Source organism: Struthio camelus, chromosome 1 (genome assembly GCF_040807025.1).
Source record: "Struthio camelus isolate bStrCam1 chromosome 1, bStrCam1.hap1, whole genome shotgun sequence".
Lineage (NCBI taxonomy): Eukaryota > Metazoa > Chordata > Aves > Struthioniformes > Struthionidae > Struthio > Struthio camelus.
Genome location: NC_090942.1, coordinates 70,353,158 through 70,373,169, shown reverse-complemented (window position 1 = coordinate 70,373,169; position 20,012 = coordinate 70,353,158). Strand labels below are relative to the sequence as shown.

At 43.6% G+C, this 20,012-nt stretch overlaps 1 protein-coding gene across 8 annotated transcripts in view; it reads right to left on the bottom strand.

The window, feature by feature from the left end:
• CACNA1C (calcium voltage-gated channel subunit alpha1 C) overlaps positions 1–20,012 on the bottom strand; it is a 451,988-nt gene that overhangs the window by 25,198 nt on the left and 406,778 nt on the right. For all 8 annotated transcript variants that reach the window (XM_068947481.1, XM_068947471.1, XM_068947499.1 and 5 more), the window contains 4 exons: positions 10,814–10,846; positions 7,677–7,805; positions 3,952–4,017; positions 279–370 (listed from right to left, as the gene is read on the bottom strand). In XM_068947481.1, the coding sequence (XP_068803582.1) occupies positions 279–370; positions 3,952–4,017; positions 7,677–7,805; positions 10,814–10,846 (320 nt within the window). The remainder of the gene's footprint in view (positions 1–278; positions 371–3,951; positions 4,018–7,676; positions 7,806–10,813; positions 10,847–20,012) is intronic.

Sequence of the window (20,012 nt, the reverse complement as noted above, 5' to 3'; positions counted from 1 at the left end):
TCAACATTTGAGAGAGCTGAACGACTGGCCACCTTCCTTTTCAGTAGGAGGACTTGCCTCCCTGCCCAGACACTGGCTGTTGGCCTGTGTCAGCTGGCAGATGTGAGGGTTAACAAACCAGTTGTTTCACCTGACGTAACTCCTAGGCTCCCCTACTAAGGTACAACATGTTTCTACTCACCTTGTGACCATGACACAGTAGAAGCAGATAAGCTGTCTCCTAGAGCACAGGAATTGCGCTCCCAGACTGACACTATCCAGAACTGTCAGACACCCACCTGAAAAGCAGCAGCACTGCTTGGGGGAAGGTCTGGAAGTTGTTGTTGCGGTTGATTTCTGTGGTATCGTTCAGCGCAATTTTACCAAACACCTAGCAGAAAGCAGAGGTCTTTTCAGGTTAGCCTTGCAAAAATCCCAAAACTCTTGTCACCTGTAGCTCTTCATTTCACTCTGACTCAGGGGATCTGATAGTTAACGGGATCTGCTCATCTCTTACAAAACATTTCCAGTGGTCTTTCATTTGCTGTTGGTTCCCTTGCTTGTGCTTTATCATCAGAAAAGCACTCACACTGTAACAAGAAGCATCTCTTGTTTAAACAACACATCCTTCCTTATTTCATACACTGTGAATAGATGATATGGGGTCTTATTTTAACAGGCACTCAAATATGGAGGGGGCCCAGCTGAAAAAAGTTAGTAACACAGAAGAAAAGGCTCCTTCCCTCATTGCTTATCTGTCTTCACCAGGAGGAAGTGATAGCAAAAGACCATCAACTGCAAAGCCTTGAGCTTCCAACTCTGTGGGATGCCTTGTTTCTTCCAAAAACAATTTAAAGTGCATTGCCTTGGATCTGGAGATCATCCAAATGTCTGCACCTCCAGTAACCGTGCTTGTCACCAGCAGGTGTTTTAAAGCCCCCCAGAATGCTGCAGTGCAAGATGATGACTAGATTTGCCCCAGGAAAAAGGGAATGGAGCAATTCAAGAAAATAACAAAAGAGATGCAATCAGGGGACAAAGATTAGTGATGTAAAGAGGAAAGGCATCTGAGGGAGAAGACCTATCTTAAAAGCCTCGTAATACAACTGAAAGCAGTGTGTCTGCCCTGTGGAAGTGAAGCAGGCAGCTTGTGTGTTGTTTTGAGGTGCTCCGCAGATGCAATGCTTTTGCAGAGAAGACAATTTAAGAATTATGGGGCCTCAGGGAATTTGGTCTTAGGTACAAAGTGATGGTAACAGTTTAGGGCACTGTATAAGACAAACTCTGCTTTTTTCTTCACTTCAACAGTTGTGCATCTGGGCAATTCTCAGCACAAAGCTATTTCAACCTACTTGGGGTTATATGTGCCCCATCCCTTGGCTATTCCAAGTTACAACGCTGATCTAACAGCCCTTTCCTTAAATCCATAAAGATGGTTCACAGCTTCCTTCCATGCCCAGCCAACCATTGCTGTACCAAGTACAGTTCACCCAGTCACTGGACAAAGCCTACAACGATGAGCACGCCTTTTGGGAGCCTGCTCTGAGATGTAAAGTCTCCCGTGCAGGAGAGTTTCAGGCATCTTTGAAAAAGTCTTACATGGCTTTTGAATTTATGGCATTGGGACTAAGACCTTAACAGGCCTTGCCTGGCAGAGAGGTCTCTGCACAACATAATCAGTCAGGACTATTTATTCCCCATCGATAGCAACGTGACAAAGATCTCAAGGACTGACAGCTGTAATCTCGTAGCCAAAATGAGCAGCAGGAACAGAGCAGCTCTGAGAGAAGACGGAGCTTCTTTTCAAGCAAATGTCACCAGTAATTAACACCTCAAGACAAATAGCGATGTGGAGTGAAGCACAGGGACAATGATGGGGAGGCCATTCCAGATGGGCAGGAGGGAGTGTCTGCACATCAAAGACTTTCTGCAGGGGTTGCTCTTGGACATACAGGCCTTCTCCAGCCCCGCTGTGGGTAGTACTGACAGCCCCAGCTGCATTAAGGAGGAGCAGGAAGACAGTTTAAATGCTCAGAGGCAGCTTGAGCTAAGGCAGCCCATGTTTTTCATTTCAGGCAAGTGTAGGCAAGGGAATTTGCCATGCTGGAAATCTGTGATTTTCCTTCTGACCTTGCAGCTTCTCTCACACATGATGCACTGGCAACAGCTACCCCAGGCGTTTTGCATTAGCCAGCCGCGAAGAGCTGCAGGTAGACGTTCTTCTCTCTCAACCTCTTCGATCTGCACCTCGTGGGCCATTATATTAGTAGCTTCCTCTATCAGCATCAATTTGTATTTGTGCACTTCGGCACATTAGGTAGCAAGGCTTGAATGTTGTTACACTCCATGACAGGGGAGCAGCTGAGATAAAGTGGTAGGTGTCTCTTACATGGTAAAGGAGTTTCCTTTCTATGTGTCCCTATGTGTGAGGGAACTCTCTGTGTCAGTAGGTTCAAGAGAGCAGCACACCAAATGTCTGAAATGCCATGAGGACAAAAAGTGATGATAACAGGTCCGCAGTCTCTAAGCAGTGAGGGAAGATTGAGAAGACCTGTTTTTGTCAAAGGATGTTAGAAGGTGATCTAGCAAACTAGTACGTGATCTAGTTCAATGTGATTGAGAGATATATGACCTTCAGGCTGCTGAATGGTTAAAAAAGAGGCTTAAATTTAAACCCAGGATTAAATAGCCAACCTAGAACTTAGTTCACAGAAAAGGGAATAGAATTACAGAATCATATATCTAGCCTTGGTAGTGATAGGATCATTAGAGACCCAAGCTGGGTGGGTGCTTGGAAGCCATCTTTAATGCTTTCTGTAGCTACATAACACCAGCATAGTACTCTCAAGTGATTTTCTATACAGCACAGGTAATCCTGTCAAGATCTTGGCCATTTGAGTTAGTTAGGTATTAAAGGCAAAATTGGCAAGTTTAAAGTGTGAGTCTGGTAGATTAAATGACAGCTGCAGTCACCGGGGCCAAATGAGATAACCTATGATAATTCAAGAAATGATTAATTTTATATTTCAAACTGGGGAAAAGTAAATGGGAGCCTGTGAAAAGATGTGATTATAGCAATAGGAAACAAAAAATGGTCACAGAGGTCAAACGAATTTTGTTACAAATTCTGTCTGCATTGTAAAACTGAGAAGCTTGTCACGTTTAAAGACTTCTGGAAGTAATTATGTTGTGCCTTTCTATAGTTTGGTCTCTGGTCCCAGATGGCTGACTTCTCTGAGATCTTTGATTAACACAGAAGTGGAAAGTGAAGCTTAGTTTGAAAAGCAGCACAGTAAATGAGGCTGGGACTGTCATAAACTGTGCCTACATCACATGCTTTCTTCAGTGGTCTGTATGCGACATCAGTTCCTTGCACAGATGAATGCTCAGGCTGCCTCCAAGTTCATTTTTGCGAACTGAATAGGATATTGTATTGATGCAGCTTCCTGAAGAATTGGCACAAACATAGATTCGGTACATTGGGTCTGATCCCATATTTGCTTTCATGGGTGTAAATCAAAAGCTGCTCTTTACAACTCTGTGGAATTACACCAGTGCAAAAGGGATGTGAGAGAAAAATGGGGTTTGTTCAGTACAGCACGGCCGTGAGCCCACTGAAACAACTACTTTGAGCCAATGAGCCAGCCAGTAAATCACCTTTGCTACAGTTGCTGGGTATTCCTTTGGAAGTGTGGAGGGCTGGCATAAGCATCTCCCATTGCTTTTACTGTGTTACTGTGTTCTGCTATTAAATGGGGTTTATTTTGGTTTTGCTGGTGTGTATTGTGTTCCTGTTCGAAGCCCATACGCTGACAAGTTTTCCAGTCAAGGTTAGCTGCCTTGTTACATTACCAGGAGAAAACATTATAGTAGGTCCTTACCACCACACACTGATCTGGTGACTTTACAGGTCAGTCCCCAAAACTCTTTCTTCCCCTGTTAGAGACAATTGAGCTCCTTAGTATCACTTACCTGCATCCCGATCACGGCATAGATGAAGAACAACATCACTATTAAAAGAGCCACATAGGGGAGAGCCTAGAAATGAAAAAAAGAAAAAAAAAGAGAGAGAGAAAGAGCACTGTGTTTCCACTGAGCTTGGCACACTGGAGCCTCGCATACACTCCTGGCTTTGGCAAAGTGGGCTGAGTCAGCCCTAAAACTTGGAGTCTGCAATTTTGCCAGGTGGCCACTAGATGCCTCTACAGGCCCACATTTGCTCGCCTTCCTCCCAACCACCCTGGTGCCACCCAGCCCAGCAAGGATCTGACTCTGCTCCCACTCGTGGTGGTGTGGCTCTGCCTCCTTCAAATCAATCCTGCCCATGACACAGCGGGGAAAGTGATGGCACAGGCAGTATCCACAACTCTTTACTAACAGTAGAAAAGTACTGTAACCAGTATTACTCTGACTAATAGCAATGACTTGCCTGTGATTTTTTCTGGATCCAGTCTGGTGGAATGAAAAATGCAACAGCTGTCAAGATACAAGTTCAAGGCTTCTCCTACAATGGCTGGTACCATTCTAAGTAACTGCAGCAGCACAAGCTTTGTTCCCTGTTCAGCATTAGATGCTTGTGATGATGTCTGCAATGCACTAGGTGTCTGTGATCAGCTGCTGAAGAGGAAATGCAGAGCCCTGATATGCAGCGCTGGCTCGTAAGGAAGAGGCCAGTGCAATCAGCAAAGTGTTGAGTGTTATCAGTTTCCTCCGCCACTGACAGGAATGAAGGGCACAACTCTGGACCTCGCAAGCTTGGGCTTTCCAGAAGGAATTTTCTACTCTGTTGCTTTTGAAATATATTGTGCTCTGACCAGAAATTTTCAGACCTTACGTCAGAGGTAATCCGTGAACATATTCATCCTGAAAATGTGAGCACTCTCTCTGATCTGTTTTTGAACACCCTTCCTCATGAAGTATCGAATGCCCACAACATTGGATTTTAGTTTTATATGAGATTATTTACATATTTCAAGTTTATGTTAAATTTCAATAAGGTCAAATCTTACAGGAAGAATTCAAGAACAATTTTCACTGACCATCATGAGGATTTGACTAAGACCTGTAGAAATCATCTCAAAGAAATCTGAATATTAAAATGCCCCAAATTTAAACCTTTCAACAATGCCTGCAATCAGCATCTCAAGACTCAGAGAGAGATTCCTCTGTGTTTTACGGGATCAGACAAATCTGTGTGGTTACCCTACAATGTCCATGGAGACACACCAGCTCAGAGTTTGGCCCCACACATTTTGTGACAATGCACTCCGGACTTGAGTCACACAGGACTTCAGAAGAGCTCCTGGGATAGTGTCCAGACAGAACCTAAAGGGCATAACCTTCAGGGTTTGTCCAGCTTTTGCACAGGGCTTGGAAGATTGCCATCCCTCCTGGCCCTCTACTTTCCTGCCACTTTTTTCCACTCAGCCCACTCCTCTCCACTGATGTACCTTCTTATTCACCTCTGCCCCTTACTCCTCATGCTTCCTTCAGCTCACCATCTCCCATACTCTGCTCTTCTGGCTCTGTCCTCCTCCAGCTCTGTCTTTCCCTGGTTTTACCACTTGTCCTTTTCATTCCCACGGCCTTGCCTTGCTCTCAGCACCCCTCTCACTTCCTACTCCTCCCACTCGCCAGTCTGGTCTCTGTCGCTGACTCTCCAGGCGGAAACCCCGCTGAGCATTTTTCCCACCACACACTCCTCTGATCAGTGCCCCAAGTTGTATGGATTGCACGTCATGCACAGGACACTTGGTAGTTGCGATGGTATCTGAACTCCTGCACAAGTTCATTGCTTATTAAGCTGTCCTGTAAGAGGAAATACACTTCCTGGAAGCATGTAGGGACACAGAGAAAACCCTGTGCCAGACAGAAAAGTCCACAGAGATCCCAGATTTTGACAGTGGGAATGGCTCAGTTAAGAGCTCTGCACTGTGGCTATTTTTAGCTGTGAAAGTAACCTAGCAGTAGTTGCAAGAGGAGGAGCTCTCAGCAGAGAATACCATGTTATAAGCAGCTAAAAGGCTTTCAAGGGAAAAGACACTTGCTCACTGTGCTTTTTTTCTCTCTTTTGTGGAAGATACCTCCCTTGATACTTTCTCCCATCACCCTTTAGCCCTGCCTAAGAGAGACTTTCCAATCAAAGAGGTCTGAAGGTCACTGGAGGGAAGCAGCAGGCACACCCTTTCCCATCCATCTCATCCTCTCCAGCCAAAAGCGGGGACAAGACTGGAGGAACCAGGGGCAAGGGCAGGGGACAAAGGAGCTGGGAAGTGTGACTCTGCCCCTACATCAGGGCTGGCTGAGCTTTGCCAAGTGCATCTCATTCCTAGGGACTCTGCCAAAATGGTTCCCACTGGAGCTGCTTAAATAACTACCTGAAAGTTAGCAACCATGTAAGCAATGGAAAAAGTTGCACATGGTGTAGATGTGTCAGGAAACCACTGGGCAATCCTTACTGCTTTGGTAGTCAAGGAGTGGGAAAAGTGAGAGTCCTTCACATGAGCCCTGAGATACAGCCACCGAGAAGATCTGAGAGCTGCACTGGAAAGAGTCCAAACGTGATCCCTGGTGTAAACATGTGCCATTCTTGCTGACAGAGACAGAAGTCATGGTGATCTACAGCACAGCAGGCTTTGGTGCCAGCTTGTGCTGTAGCTGGTGAAGTTTAAGTTTTAAAGTTCAGATCAGTTCCTTTACCGTTTGAGTCAGTAAAAATACTATCAACCATTTGAAGCCTGAATCTGGGGGATGTCTGACTGCTGTTTTGGGCACCCCTCTGTGTTGGGCAAGTCACTCTTTTATGCTTTTGCCCAGTGGTGTGTCCTGCATCTTTTCATATGTTTAGACCACCATTTGTATTACTGTGCTGTGTTTCCCTGACACTTCCTCAGGAACTCCCTCAGCTAACACCTAGGGCTGTGCTGGCCTAGTAAGTCTGGGTCAAATATGTGTAAAAAGCAGAAACATGCCACGCTTCATCTCTAACTACCATTTTTCTATACATTGCTCCACTACTGGCAGGTCTGAAAGCAGTATTTCTAGTGAGTAGCTATCTCATGGCATTTGTTTCCCACAGAGGTGATAATTCTTATCCAGTCTATTTTCCTTCTAATTTCCCTATCTACTCTGGTACTTCACCTACCACCAAAACGCAGCCGTCTCCAGGGCAAAAGCACCAGCAATTTAATACCTTGGCACTGTTACTAAGGCCAAAGGTTTAGGGCAGAAAAGATGAAATTCTTCCTGAATGAAGCACAGGGGCCACACAACTCTAATACTCACTGGAAATTCTCAAAATAAGGCCTAAGAGGAATTTAACTGAGACCCAGGCCTTCCCCTCCGATGTGAATTTCACATACAATCACAGATACAAAATACAGCTAAAATGGAAAAAAAGATCGACGGAGTTACAGACAGACTGTAATAGAGTTGAACTGAGTTATCAAGGCTGTTTAGGAAGGTCTCCATCACTTACTCATGCTTTAAAGATGAAACTCATACCCACGCAGTCATCCACCATGGGTCCCGTTTACTCGAGCCTCATTCATGCCATATGTCACTTCTATGCACAGGAGTGACGAGCATCCTTTGTGCTCAGGCACTTCCACTTATGGGAAAACCCTCTTTGAGGGGCAACAAAAGGGAAAAAGAGTTAGGAATTCTATATATATAGATAGAGATAAGTAAAGGAATACCTGGAAAGACTTGATGAAGGTCCAAAGCAGAGTCCGGATGCCCTCCCCTCGGCTCAGGAGCTTCACGAGACGCATCACGCGGAAGAGTCGGAAGAAGGTGATTGAGATGCGAGAGTTTTCCTCTGCGTTCTGGAAGCCATTGGCACAGAGGCAGGAGTTACAACAGCACAGGAGGAACAAAGACCCTGGGTCACAGAGAACGCTATGCCAAGAGCTCACTGCACTGTTCCTGGTCCTGGGCACGCTCCCGGCTGTTGCACTACCCCAGCACCTCAGGGACGCACGGATGCTGGCCTGGCCTGCCTTCTCTCCCATGGTGGTGATGCTATTCTATGGGGGCTTTCAAGGCCATCAGCATCCCCACTGAAGACGCCTGGACTTTTAGCAATCAGAGATTGTTTATGCTCTACTTCCCCCCACCATTACATTGGTAATATGCCATTCTCCTTTGATACTGTACTGGAGGAGAAAAATGCTTTCTCTTTGGACCTGTCTCTGAAACTACCACAGCACGAACCTCAGCTAGCAGCTCTAGTGAGACTGGTGCTGTGCATTAGACATGTGTAGCTGGCTCTGCTGGGAAACAGTAGCAGGTCCCAAGTCTGTTTTGGTGTGCGAAGCCCCACGGGGGCATGGCATGTGTTGCCCCCAGCCCAGCTGCTAGTGTTTCTTGTATCTCTGACAGCCCTGCTGTCCCTGCACTGCTGTGGCTGAGCTTCTGGGTGCTGAGCTGTGGTTGCTAGCTCCCACTGCTCTGCATTTGGGCCTTTTGCATTTCTCATGACCCCTTTGTATTTCCCACAGTCTGTGCACTGCCTTTTTTTTAAAAAAAAACATTTTATTTTGGCTTCACTGCTACTGTTCAGGCGTGCAGTATTTTTAAATAGTCTTTTTTCTGGCCTCTGTTTTTCTCACAGCATCTGCTTTGTCCCTAAGCATTTTCCCCTGGGTCTGTAACCAGCTTTGACATTCCTCAGACTTCACACATGTGAGGGCAACAGATTTCTGAATGCCGAGATGTTAGCAGGCTTACCTGGGCCTCTGTGAGGAACTTGTTGTCTAGCTCGAGGAGAGGCAAGACACAGAAAATGCAATGTGGTTCCCAGGTCATTAACCCCCTCAAATACTGTGTAAAGTCTGTGGAGCTGGTGGTTGCCACTAGAAGCACTGGGGGAATGCAACCTTCTGCCATATGGGGAGATAACACTGTCATCCTGCTACTTGACCTGCCTGCAGAGTAAAGTGCACAGAAACCCCATTTCCATCCCAACTCACCTTGCAAGCCCAGAGTCTGAGTCTAAACCTCAAAAGAGCAACATTTAGGACGAAGAAACAGTGCAGATCACCCCTGCTGTTAACTACTCACCACTGTGTAAACCAAGAGAGAACAGACCCTTTGGATTTCCTGTCACAGAGCAACAAAACCAGCATCTGCTTGCGTTTCTACTTCTTATAAAATCCAAGGCACAGAAACTGCTTGGATGCGTATTTCTGTGATTAAAAGTCAACATGTGCACATGAGAACATGTACCTGTGTTGTGCGCTTGCTCCTATTTCCAGCCTGTGCTGTGCAGATTCATGTTCAGCTTTGCTGGCTCCCCAGCTGCGTCCCTGCCCCACCGCCTATCAGGCAGTGGCAGTGTTGCACAGTGGGTGTAGCTGTTTGCCGCTGATTTGTGCGCAAGTGAGCTTGACTCTTGCAGAAGGCACAGTGGTATGTTTAACGCTTCAGGACTGCACTCGCTCTGCAGTTCGACTATCTGCGTGAATCACTGGTGGGTATTTTGGGTATCTTCCTCCCATACGCAGCAAAGGTTGATGCTAGCTGCCCTTGCAGTAATGGAGCAGGAAAGACTAGGGGAACAGGCTATGCCAAGGAACTCCCTGAGTGCTCCCTGAATCTAACATCGTTCTCTTTTTCCAACTTCAGGTCACAGCCTGGGGGCTTCAGTGAACGGAAGGGAACTGCTCTGAAGGAGAGAATCTGGCCTCTGAGCAATTACATAATCATGGCATTCAATACCTTCAGAAACACAGTTCTAGAGGGCTGACTATAAAGTCACACACCTCTCCCAATCCTACAGAAGTCCTTTCAGCTTTCCCTAAGAAGCTAAATTCTGATATCACCTAAAAGAGACTTGAGGTCCAAATTTAAAAAATATGTGGACTGCAGTATTGCTGGAGTTGTGCCTAAGAAAAAGGCATTTGCTTACTCTTAACTGCCGATGCTCTCATGGGCTTGGCCCTTTGGGTGGCAGTGAGTTGGGACACTGGTCTTGAAAGAGGTTTTAGCATCGCCTCTTCTTTCATTGCTGAGAGGAGGCAGGAGCTGTAAGCAGAAAATTAGCCCTACTCTCCGAGGTTAGACAAAGTGTAAGCAGTGGACAAAGTGGAACAAATTCCTCCAATTCCCTGCAACTTACTGGCATCAAACCACTTAGCTAAAAGCAGGCCTGGGGGAGATTATGGTCATTTTAGGACTAGGTGGCTACAGCCTAGCCAATGTCTGAGTTGCCTTGCTTACTTCCTCCTTGCTTTCATCCAGCTTTTTGACGGCACATCTTTGCCAGAGGAGGGAACTTCTACAAAGTGGCTGTCAGAGATCGGACTTACTGTAACTCTGCTGGGGTAGTGTGGGAACTGCCTTGTACACCAAGGCAGCATTGTTTGTGCGCACCATTGCACAGCTTATTCTTATTTGTGCAAAGTATGAACTCTGAAATTACAGCAACATCACCTCATCAAAGAGGAATTTCTGAGTCCTAATCCTTTCTAGTCTGTAAGCTTGGACATGAAGTCACATTGCAAACCTATTCAGTGTCACACTGATCCTGAGAGTGTGTTGCTAACAAGAAATCTTACCAGTTCTCGTTCTCTCTTGGTGATTCATTAGAAGGCAGAACAACAGTTAACTTGACCAAAGGAAAGCTCAGGATGCACAAGAAATACACATGTGCAGCATATTCACAGCTCATGTGAACACCAGACTCACACCAATACACAACATGGCAGCTTCATGCACAAATAACTAGGCTGGGCTTGGAGAGAGAACTCGTGATCAGGGGGAAGAGAATAAAGGAGTGTGTTAGAAAGAGTGTCACAGAAGCTGGGAGGGTGGTCTGTATTTTCGGTCTTACCATAGAGGAAGAGCATTGGGTATGTTCAGCTGGCTTTAAAGAAAGGCAGACAGAAATAAGCTGTAATAAGTCTCCAATCAAGAGGCCTAGTAAACTAGGTCTTGGCTAACAAAGGAGCAACAAAATGGCAGAAGAGGGCATCGGGAGTGTGAAAGAAATGCACAAGAGGCTGGGCTCATTCCCTGGGACACACAGGATCAAAGCTGGCCATGGCAGAAGTAGGTACAACTCCCACTGAATTTGATTTGAGCTGTACCCACTAACACCACATGTTAATTTGACCCAGTATCAGCGTTAAATATCCTGGAACCCAGGTAGTGGAGGTACTGATACTGTTACAATGTTTCTGGTATCTCTACTGTCAAGTCCAATACAGGGGCTGATTTACCTGCCCAGCTCAGACCCAGGCCATGTCTGCATAGGGAGCAGCCAACTTCTAGTGCATCAGTCTGATTTGTAAACCCATAATACCCCAATGCTAAAGGAATGCTTTCTATTTACATATCCCCATTCCCTTACATGTAGTTCTCAGTGATTACGTTGTTGTTAATAAAACAATGGACTGAGATAGCGTAATCATGCTCTTGGCTACCCTACAGAATCCACTGCCAGCTGGGAGAAGTGGGCTGATAAAGCTGTTGTTTGGCTCGGTCTAACTTTGCCCACCTCCCAGTAAAGCCCCAGGAACCCAATGGATGTGTCCACTGAGGCGGAGCTGAGCTGAGTCCCAGCCATCCTGGGAACGACTGAATTGCTGCAAACACTGTGCTTGCCCTTAGTCCTTGATTAACTTCTGGGGCCCCTTCCGATACTGGGATCAATCCTAAAAAACACACAAGGCAGCAAATACCCTTAGGCGTAAGAAGTAGAATTAAAAATAAGAATAATTTCACTGGGAGTCCTTCAGTTAAATGGCAGCACAATCCTCCAGGCTTAACCTCTGCTATATGCCCTGTATGCCAGACTTGTCTGACATTACTTCCTGTGACTACATTAGCAAAGCTGAAACTGATACATTTCTTCTTCCAGTAGCAGAATTCCCCTCTAGTGCCACAAAGGACTCCTGCAGTCTGCTCCTGCTCTCCAAGCACACTGCACTAACCAAAGTGGCATTGTATTTTGTTACTACCGAAATAAAAACTGTATTTTGGATGCCCAGCCTACTGATACATGCAAATGAGAACAATTAAAAACCCAAGCTACACCTAATCATACACTATTGTTTTGGGTTAACTGATTGGTTTGGTATTGTTAGCACTCATTGCTTTTTTCCTCATCTTCCACGAGTTGGCTCTTGTGTTTTCTTTTCAGATCACATACAGGCAAAAGATGGCTTGAATACCCAATAAGGGAGCAGTGCCCACAGAGACATTTCTTGCAGACCAGACGTAAATTTTGATTTCATGTTGCTGGGCAAACCTCTCCTTTTCAACCGTGACTTTCTCTGTCCCACCCCCTTCCACTTTCTATCAGTTTTGCAAATCATCTTTTTTCTAGTAACAGGAGAAAGTTTCAACCTGCTAACTGCTGCATTCCTAGCAGGAGGTACAAAGCACCTGCGATCGCCTGACTGAAGGAACCCAGAAGGTTTTTCAGCACCTTTCAGGATTCTCCATCCCTCCTGGCTGACAGTGTCAGTGCATCTCAGTGCAGTTGTGACTGACTCTTTGAGGAAGCCTTGTAATTTACTATGGAATACTGTATCTTAATTGCCATTTTGTTATCATTAGTGTTTCACTTGAAAGTGAGGATACTAGTAGTGTAACAGTAAAAAATTCTGCATAAAAGGATATGATTATATAAGCAGCTAAGACTGCACTGTTGAACCGAGATGCTCAACTTTAAGGAGCTGGCAATGTGTTAAAAAACCATGAACCACAGGTTCTGAGTACCTTTGGGGACTGCTAAGAAAGCAGAGATTGCCTGATTCCTCCCTCATTCCCCTAACTGGCCTATGTTTTAAGATGGAGTCAATTATGAAATAAAGTATATCAATAACTACAACAAAAGCTCAAAAGCAGCTTAGGAGAGCTTCTGTTAATGTTGGCAGGTGATATTTGTATAGACCCTGGCATAGTGGGCTGAGGCTCCTGATATGCTTGTGCTCATACAGTGTTTTGTGCATGTGCATATAATGGGGACATACTGAACTGAGGGTTGCTGAATACCTTCTTTGATATCCACGAGGATTTGAGAGAGGAGCCAAATCCCACCATTTCCCACCTGTGCCAAAGAGCCCCCAAATGGACTGTGGATAGATATCTGAGAACTTATTCCTGAGACTTTCCATAGGGGCCATCCCTAAATATACTGTAGAGAGAAAGATTGCTAGTTTTTCTGAGAATTTTTAACTCTGTGACTGATGCAGCTATACCAGTTTTAGTACAAGGACAGGCACTGGGCACCTGAGAACATAGCAGTCACGTCAGTTCACAGAGAAGAAAAGCGTGGTGACAGGTATTTGGAATTAAAGCCAGTGTCTAATTCCCATCTAAAGTGGACATGATTTCCTTTCTACAAATCTCAGAACAACGTACAAAAGCAAATCTTCATCTGTATAATATCTTTGAAGAAGCTTTTTGAGAAACGACACCACTTAAAAAAAGAAGGCATAGGCTCTACTCTCTATAACTTACAGCCATCTCTCCTGCTGCATGTGATCTAACCTGCAAAGGAACTTCAGCTATTCCACCCTGTTCCTGTCCTTTGGAGCACAAGTAACATGCATGTAACTGAATGAGAAAGGGCAACAACAATAATAGGAAGTTCAGCCAAAAGACGATGTCCTGAGCAATTTCCATCGTAGAGAAAACGGACCCAAAATGACCTGATCACAAACAAGCCCAGGGGCATGTAGGAGCAAAATAAAAGAGGATCTGCAGGCTAAGAGCGGGAAGAGCAATATCTAGGCAGGTGCTTCTGCATAAGAAGAAACTTGTCTCTCAACAGGGAAAAGTGCAGTGGAAGTAGTTGGGCCATTTTTTTTTCTTTTTCTTGATATTATCATATTTTAAAAGGTAACAGAGATGTTTGGGAGCAGAAGAGGTCAAGAAACAGAGACAGTGGCACTGGAAGCCAAAATAAAGATTTGGTAGGTGAAATGCTGAGGGAATCCTATAGCATGTCTGGAAAGCTCTTCAGAATATTGTTGCCCACATGTACTTGATTTTAACGATGTTCTGTGTGTGTGTCAAAATGCCAGTCTTTTAAATGGTCACATTACTTGAGCTGCTGCTAACCTGTGCATGTCCTTAAAGCCCCTACAGACACAAAAATGAAACCATAGCTTATGTCAATCGTTAATTCAGGTTCCTGAGTGGGGAGGACTCTGGGAAAGAAGAGAGCCTCAACAGAGAGGCTTAAAGTCTCAGAAGCCACAGCGTCAAATAAGCTAACTGATATTTCTGGTTTCCTAGTAATCCTACTGTCTGTGTAATCAATAAAGAGTGCTCCGCCTGGGTAGTTGGGAGTGAGGCTTCCTGGTTGCTGTTAGCAAAGAACACACCACATCCAGGTGAGTTCAGGGAACATCTAAGCCTTTTGAATAGCCATACTGACTGATATATTAGACTTGGCATCTGATCTTGCCGTCAAGGAAATAGTGTTTCACAGAAGTAAGAGGATTATTGTGCTTAGGGGCTTTCCAAACACTGAATCCTTGGTAAGCTAGGAGTGGATGAAATTTGCACTCCAGGAGAACCAACTTCAATGTTTCAAAGGCAATACGGAACAGACAATATCATAGCATGCAGATGCCTTAACATAACACATTCTGAACTTCTTTACAGGTGATGGCTTGGCTTCTCAGAGCTGTAACAACAAGAGCTAAAACATGAGCATAAAGACTAAAAGACTTTGTATTGTCCTGGTAGTACTGAAGCCCCTTGAAATATCCATGGCTTAGAATATCTTCTGGATAGATACACATTTGGAAGAAAATAATAAGGTGAATTAACAGACAGATTCAAATGAAAGTTTCAGTAGAAAAACCCTGAGAAGAGATATCAGTCCTACCTGTCCCTGTGGAACACTGGAGATGGAAGAGCACTTTCAGAGGTTTGAGTCCCCTGAGATTTTTGGCTGGTTTACTGACAAGTACAAGGGCCATCAGAGAAACAGCACCAAAAAATGCCTGAAGGGGAGCTCCATTAGGTTTGTACAGTACAAATTGAATCAATACATTCAAAGAGGTTCCTTAACTGCTGGTAAGTATGTTTCAGTACTTTTAGAAGCTTGACTACCATTGAGATGTCAGTACAGGCAGGTGGCACTCCGATTACTATAAGTGCTGATGGCAGTGATTTTTTTACACCACAGAAAACAGTGGAAGATGTTGAGATCAGTTCCTTCAGTGGATTTAGTCTATGCTAGGAAGCCTACATAGATTTCCCCCCCATCTTTGAGGAGTAAAACTTCTTTTCTGATAGTTTTTTACTTTCTAGCAAGATTTCTTCTATTTGCAGGGAGGAATCTCTTTTTGAAGTCCCTTGTGAGACAGAATCTAACTTTAAAGTTCTGGAGGACTTGATCTGGGGAGTCTATAAGCAGATGAATGTATAGAGTTATTGCTGTCTTTGTTAGTCAGAGCTGTCTCAGTCAATGCAATCCTACAATGGCAGTCTTCTCATTTTACCTGATAGTCCTAGATTTGAGATGAGAGAAAATCTGTCTGAGACTTTGGCACAGTGATATGAGAGAGCATCTTCACATACTTCTCCTGAAAACAAATTGTTAGATGCTTGTGTTGCTGCTTGTGACAAATGATCTCTAATTGGATTTCTCCATTGAGGAAAACATGGCTTGCAGATGAAACTCTTTAAAGATCACTTGCAGTAGTTGGTTGTTGGTGACGGATGGCTGCTAAGATGTTTGTTTGATTGCTGTCAACATTTGGAAAATGGAAAGCTACAGATAAAGATGCCATATTTGCTGGAAACTTCTCCATCAATCTGTTAGGTTTCTAACATGGGTTAGGGGTGACAGATGTTCACCTCAGGCTTCTTTATACTCCTTGTGGGAAAGATGTTTCTGAGAATCCGCACTGTGGAGTTCACTTGAGCAGGCTGCAGTGCTGTGTAGCTCATCTGCAATTCTAGGATGTCAGTCTTTTTGAGCACAGGTTCTTTGTGTATAGAAGTCCTCTAAGAGTCCTGCCTACTCTGGTCACACTGCATTTGTAACTTTGTTGGGTACAAAATGAATCAGAAGGGTGGAAGGAGACATTTTGGGGTAATGACTATGTCTTACTAACATAGATAAGACGTTGAGGGGAATTAAAAGCAGTTTCATTAAAGGACACTCGGCAGGCAACAGTGATTTAATTTTGCTGCTACAGGAAGCGAGAAAGAACTCAAAGATTGTTTCAGCTGCTTGGCCACTTACAGCTTTACTGGATGTAGAGGGCACACATAGGGCAACTGCAAGGCAACAACACTACTATTCCGAAGATTTTTCTTTTGCACGTGTGGGTCACACACAAGCTGGGGTGGGATCTGCAAGAACATGAGCTTCAAGAAAAATAAGAATTTACCAGGGTAAAGGGGAGAGCGACATTTAGAATTTATCAATGTCATGGAGACATGGTAAGAGAAAAGCCACTAGACTTTCTGTTGCATCTGTAGTGTCAAAAGGCTGAAGTGACCTCTGGAGGCTAACACAAGTCTTTGTGGAGAGCTAGAAAAAGTCAGGGCTTCAAATCAGCCTGGCTGCTGGCAGGTAATAGTTTGACATTACACTAGGGAGTTACCACAACCCCCTCCAGAGTCATCTGTCTGCCACTGCTGTGTGTGGTTTTAATCACAAACACTCCAGAGATAATCCACCTGCCACTGAAGTTTGTGAAATTATTGTAAGACCAGGCAGAAATGTATCTGGTATTTCTCTGTGTGGAAATACTACTGGATTGCAGATGGCATAATTCTCAATTCCCAAAACCTTACAGTGAAATCAAATTGTTAAAAAAAAAAAAAAGACAGGCAAGCTGCTAAATCTCTGCATTCTTCCATCTGCATTCTTCCATTAAAAGTACAGTTCTTTGAGAATTTCTGAATTTTGAATAAAACTAGCCAGAATTATATCCTTTGCTATAAAAATATTTTCTGTTAGAAGAATACTGATGTTTAAAGTGAAATGTTCTGTACAAACATGTCAATTTTGGAAAAAAAAAGCATTTCAGAAATGTTAGTAAGATTGAAATCTCACATTTTGTCCTGTCTGTAATAACACATTTTGAGTTTTCATTTCAATTAGAAATATTATATACCTATGACAAATCACTCCCAGACTGAATTGTTTCTACTTAACTGAGACAAATGTTTTGATTTTACCCAAACTATATCTTTTGGAATGATCCTTTACTGGAAATTTTGCATTTTTTTTTCTATTTTAAAGGAGAAAAAAATGTCAGAATTGCAAGGAGCTTTTGTGAAACAAAAAAATCAAGCCCCTCCACAGTTCTAATTTTGTGTGAAGCATCTGAGGTTTTTTTGACTATTTTCATAAATTGAGGTTTATTTTTAGGGTCTGTTAGAAACAGGCATCCTCGGTACAGGAAAATAAGGAATCCAGGTGTATGATGCTGCCTTTACTGAGGCAAATGGTAACCGCTTTGCTGATCTCCCTGGGAAGAGCCCTGAGTTGTTCTAGTGCACTGTAACACGCTAATCTTCACATAGCTCTGCAGAAGCAACTAAGGTCTCTTGCACTATGGAACTAAATATCTATTTAGTGCAGTATGGGAAATTCGGAAAAAAGTGACACCTGCAATGAAGTTTGTCATTACGTTCCTGCCAGCACTAACTAATGTGGGTAAATATAGACTGATATAAATGCCAATTCATACAGATCCAATATATAAATATATATATTTCACATAAATTCCACATAGCTTCAGATCTTTGGGGAAATATTAGCATACCCATATGCCACAAAAACCCATTTTGTATACAGTTAATAAGGTCAAGGTAACTTTTACAGCAAGTGAATCTTACATATATCATTTTTTCTCCTACATTTCCTAGGTATTCTAAAATTTTTAAATTCTAGAGCTTGCTTTTCTAAGTAGCTCCAAATACGCAAATTGTACCAATTTGAATAGCTTATTAATTAATTTCATATATATATCCATGAATTTTCAGACAGCAAGCCTATGATTCCAAGTGCTTAAGGTAAATATAAGGGAAGTCAATTGCTTTAATTTGGTTATGCAAATTACCTCAGATTGACAATTACTGGGCAGTTAATGAGAGTCACTTTTTATCTAGCTGAATGCTGTATTTTTTTCATGACTTTCAGAGGAAAAGTAGAACAATCAGGAAAGGATATGTACGCAAATTATTCTTAATTTTCAGGATATTTTAATAATTCTTCTCATTAGCTCTGGGTAAATGAAGAACTCAAGTTTTATGGTAATCAAGCCTGGGCATTCCTGAGAAACAAGCAGATACTAAATGCTATCAGAGATGCAGCGCTTGTCTCTGCTGTACAAGGACCGGTCTGACTCAGAGAGGCTGGTAGGTGCAGGCTTGCCTGTGTGTTACTATTTGTTTTTTGAGGAACAGGTAGCAAAAGAAAGCCCTAGAATATCTGGATTGGAAGGTCTGAAAATAAACCAAACCATGAAAATAAATGCTGAAAAGCTAGCCATGTGCAGGATTTCTGTTTTACAAATGGACTGATTTTAAGAATTTTCCAGTATGAGTATTAGATAAGGAGAGATTTTGCTGATTTGAATACCTCTGCCTGAAGCCATGCGCAACAGTGCTGGCTTTTTTCATTTCACTTGCTTTTTTACTGCCCAGTTCTTGGTTCATGGGGGAGGGGTTCCCAAAGGAGGTAATCAGGTTGTCCCAGCCCAGAACAGATTAAGGGGATGACCCAAAAAGCTGACCAGACCACTGAGCAAGATGGAGGCGGTGCAGGTTTGAAAACTTTAAAGAGTTCCCAGGTCTCCAGTTTTCCTCAGCTCCATTATTCTCGACGCCTAATGGTTTTCTCAATTCTTGCTTCTAAGCAGTTCAAACGCTCTCCCTGTCTTTCCAATGGCAGAATTAATATGGCTTTTAAACACCAATGTGTTTAAAAGTGCAGTGTATTTAGCACTCTGATGGAAAGAGGAGTCTTCTGTTTCTCTACCTCCTCAGGAAGATTTATCTTCTCTCTTACATTAATCATTTTTTCTCTCTCTTTTTGTTTTAATTGTCTGGGAGACAGGGAAATCTATGAAGCTGGTTTTCCAAACAGAGCACTGCCTGGTTCTAGCTTTGACTCACTCCTAGCAACAAGTCTTTTCATATCCAGGTCTTCTCATCATGCCCCAAACATCTGAATACATCTATCATCTTGACTTCTTATCTGTAGTAGTACTGTGAAAGCACAGCTGCTCCAGTGGGCTGCAAGTTGAGAAGTAGTCTCTGACATAACTTGGCCTGTTAAGGTTCTTGTTTACTAGGATGATGCCACTGATTTTGACTTGAAATAAAAAAGAAGACTTCAAAGCATTCATACCAGTCTTGGTTACTTTAAAGATATGTCGTTGTGTGCTGTATAAGGTGTAGCTTCCAAGAAGTATCCACTCCATTCCTCTCTCATAGCATCCCATAGTCCATTTTGGAAGGGTTAACGGCAGCCGAGTTCTCCTCTAAGCTGAATTTCCTGAGCCACAGGTGGGCAGGACTTTTCCTCGTCTCCAAGGCATTGCAATATTCCATTAGTACTGAGGGGGTGAGTGTCATCTACTGGCTTCATACTCCCTGGAGGCTGATGATCTGAGGAATTAAGCAAATTCCTGGAAGCATGTCCTTCCATCATGGCTGTGCCTGACCGTGGTGCCTTGAGCATTTAAGTCATTTCTTCTACAGCTATTTGTTAATTAACTGACAGGATTGCAAGGTGTAGGAAGAGAATAAGAAGAAAGAATGAAGAACAGATTAAACTTGATCCCCTTTGCACATCAGTGTCACTAAAGTTTCTCTGGGCAGCCTCACCTGTATATAACAGAAATGGGGCCAGAGAGCTTTGGACCTTGAAGGACTTTGTGAAGATCTTTACTGGGCAGCTCAGCAAGGTTTACTGAGATGTGGTTAGCAGGAGTGAATGAATCCAGAAGGACCCTTCAGCAGCATCTCTACAGCACCTGCATAATGGATGAAGAATTGTACTGGCAGAGTTAAGGCCAGAAGCAGTCCTGTTGCCTGCAACA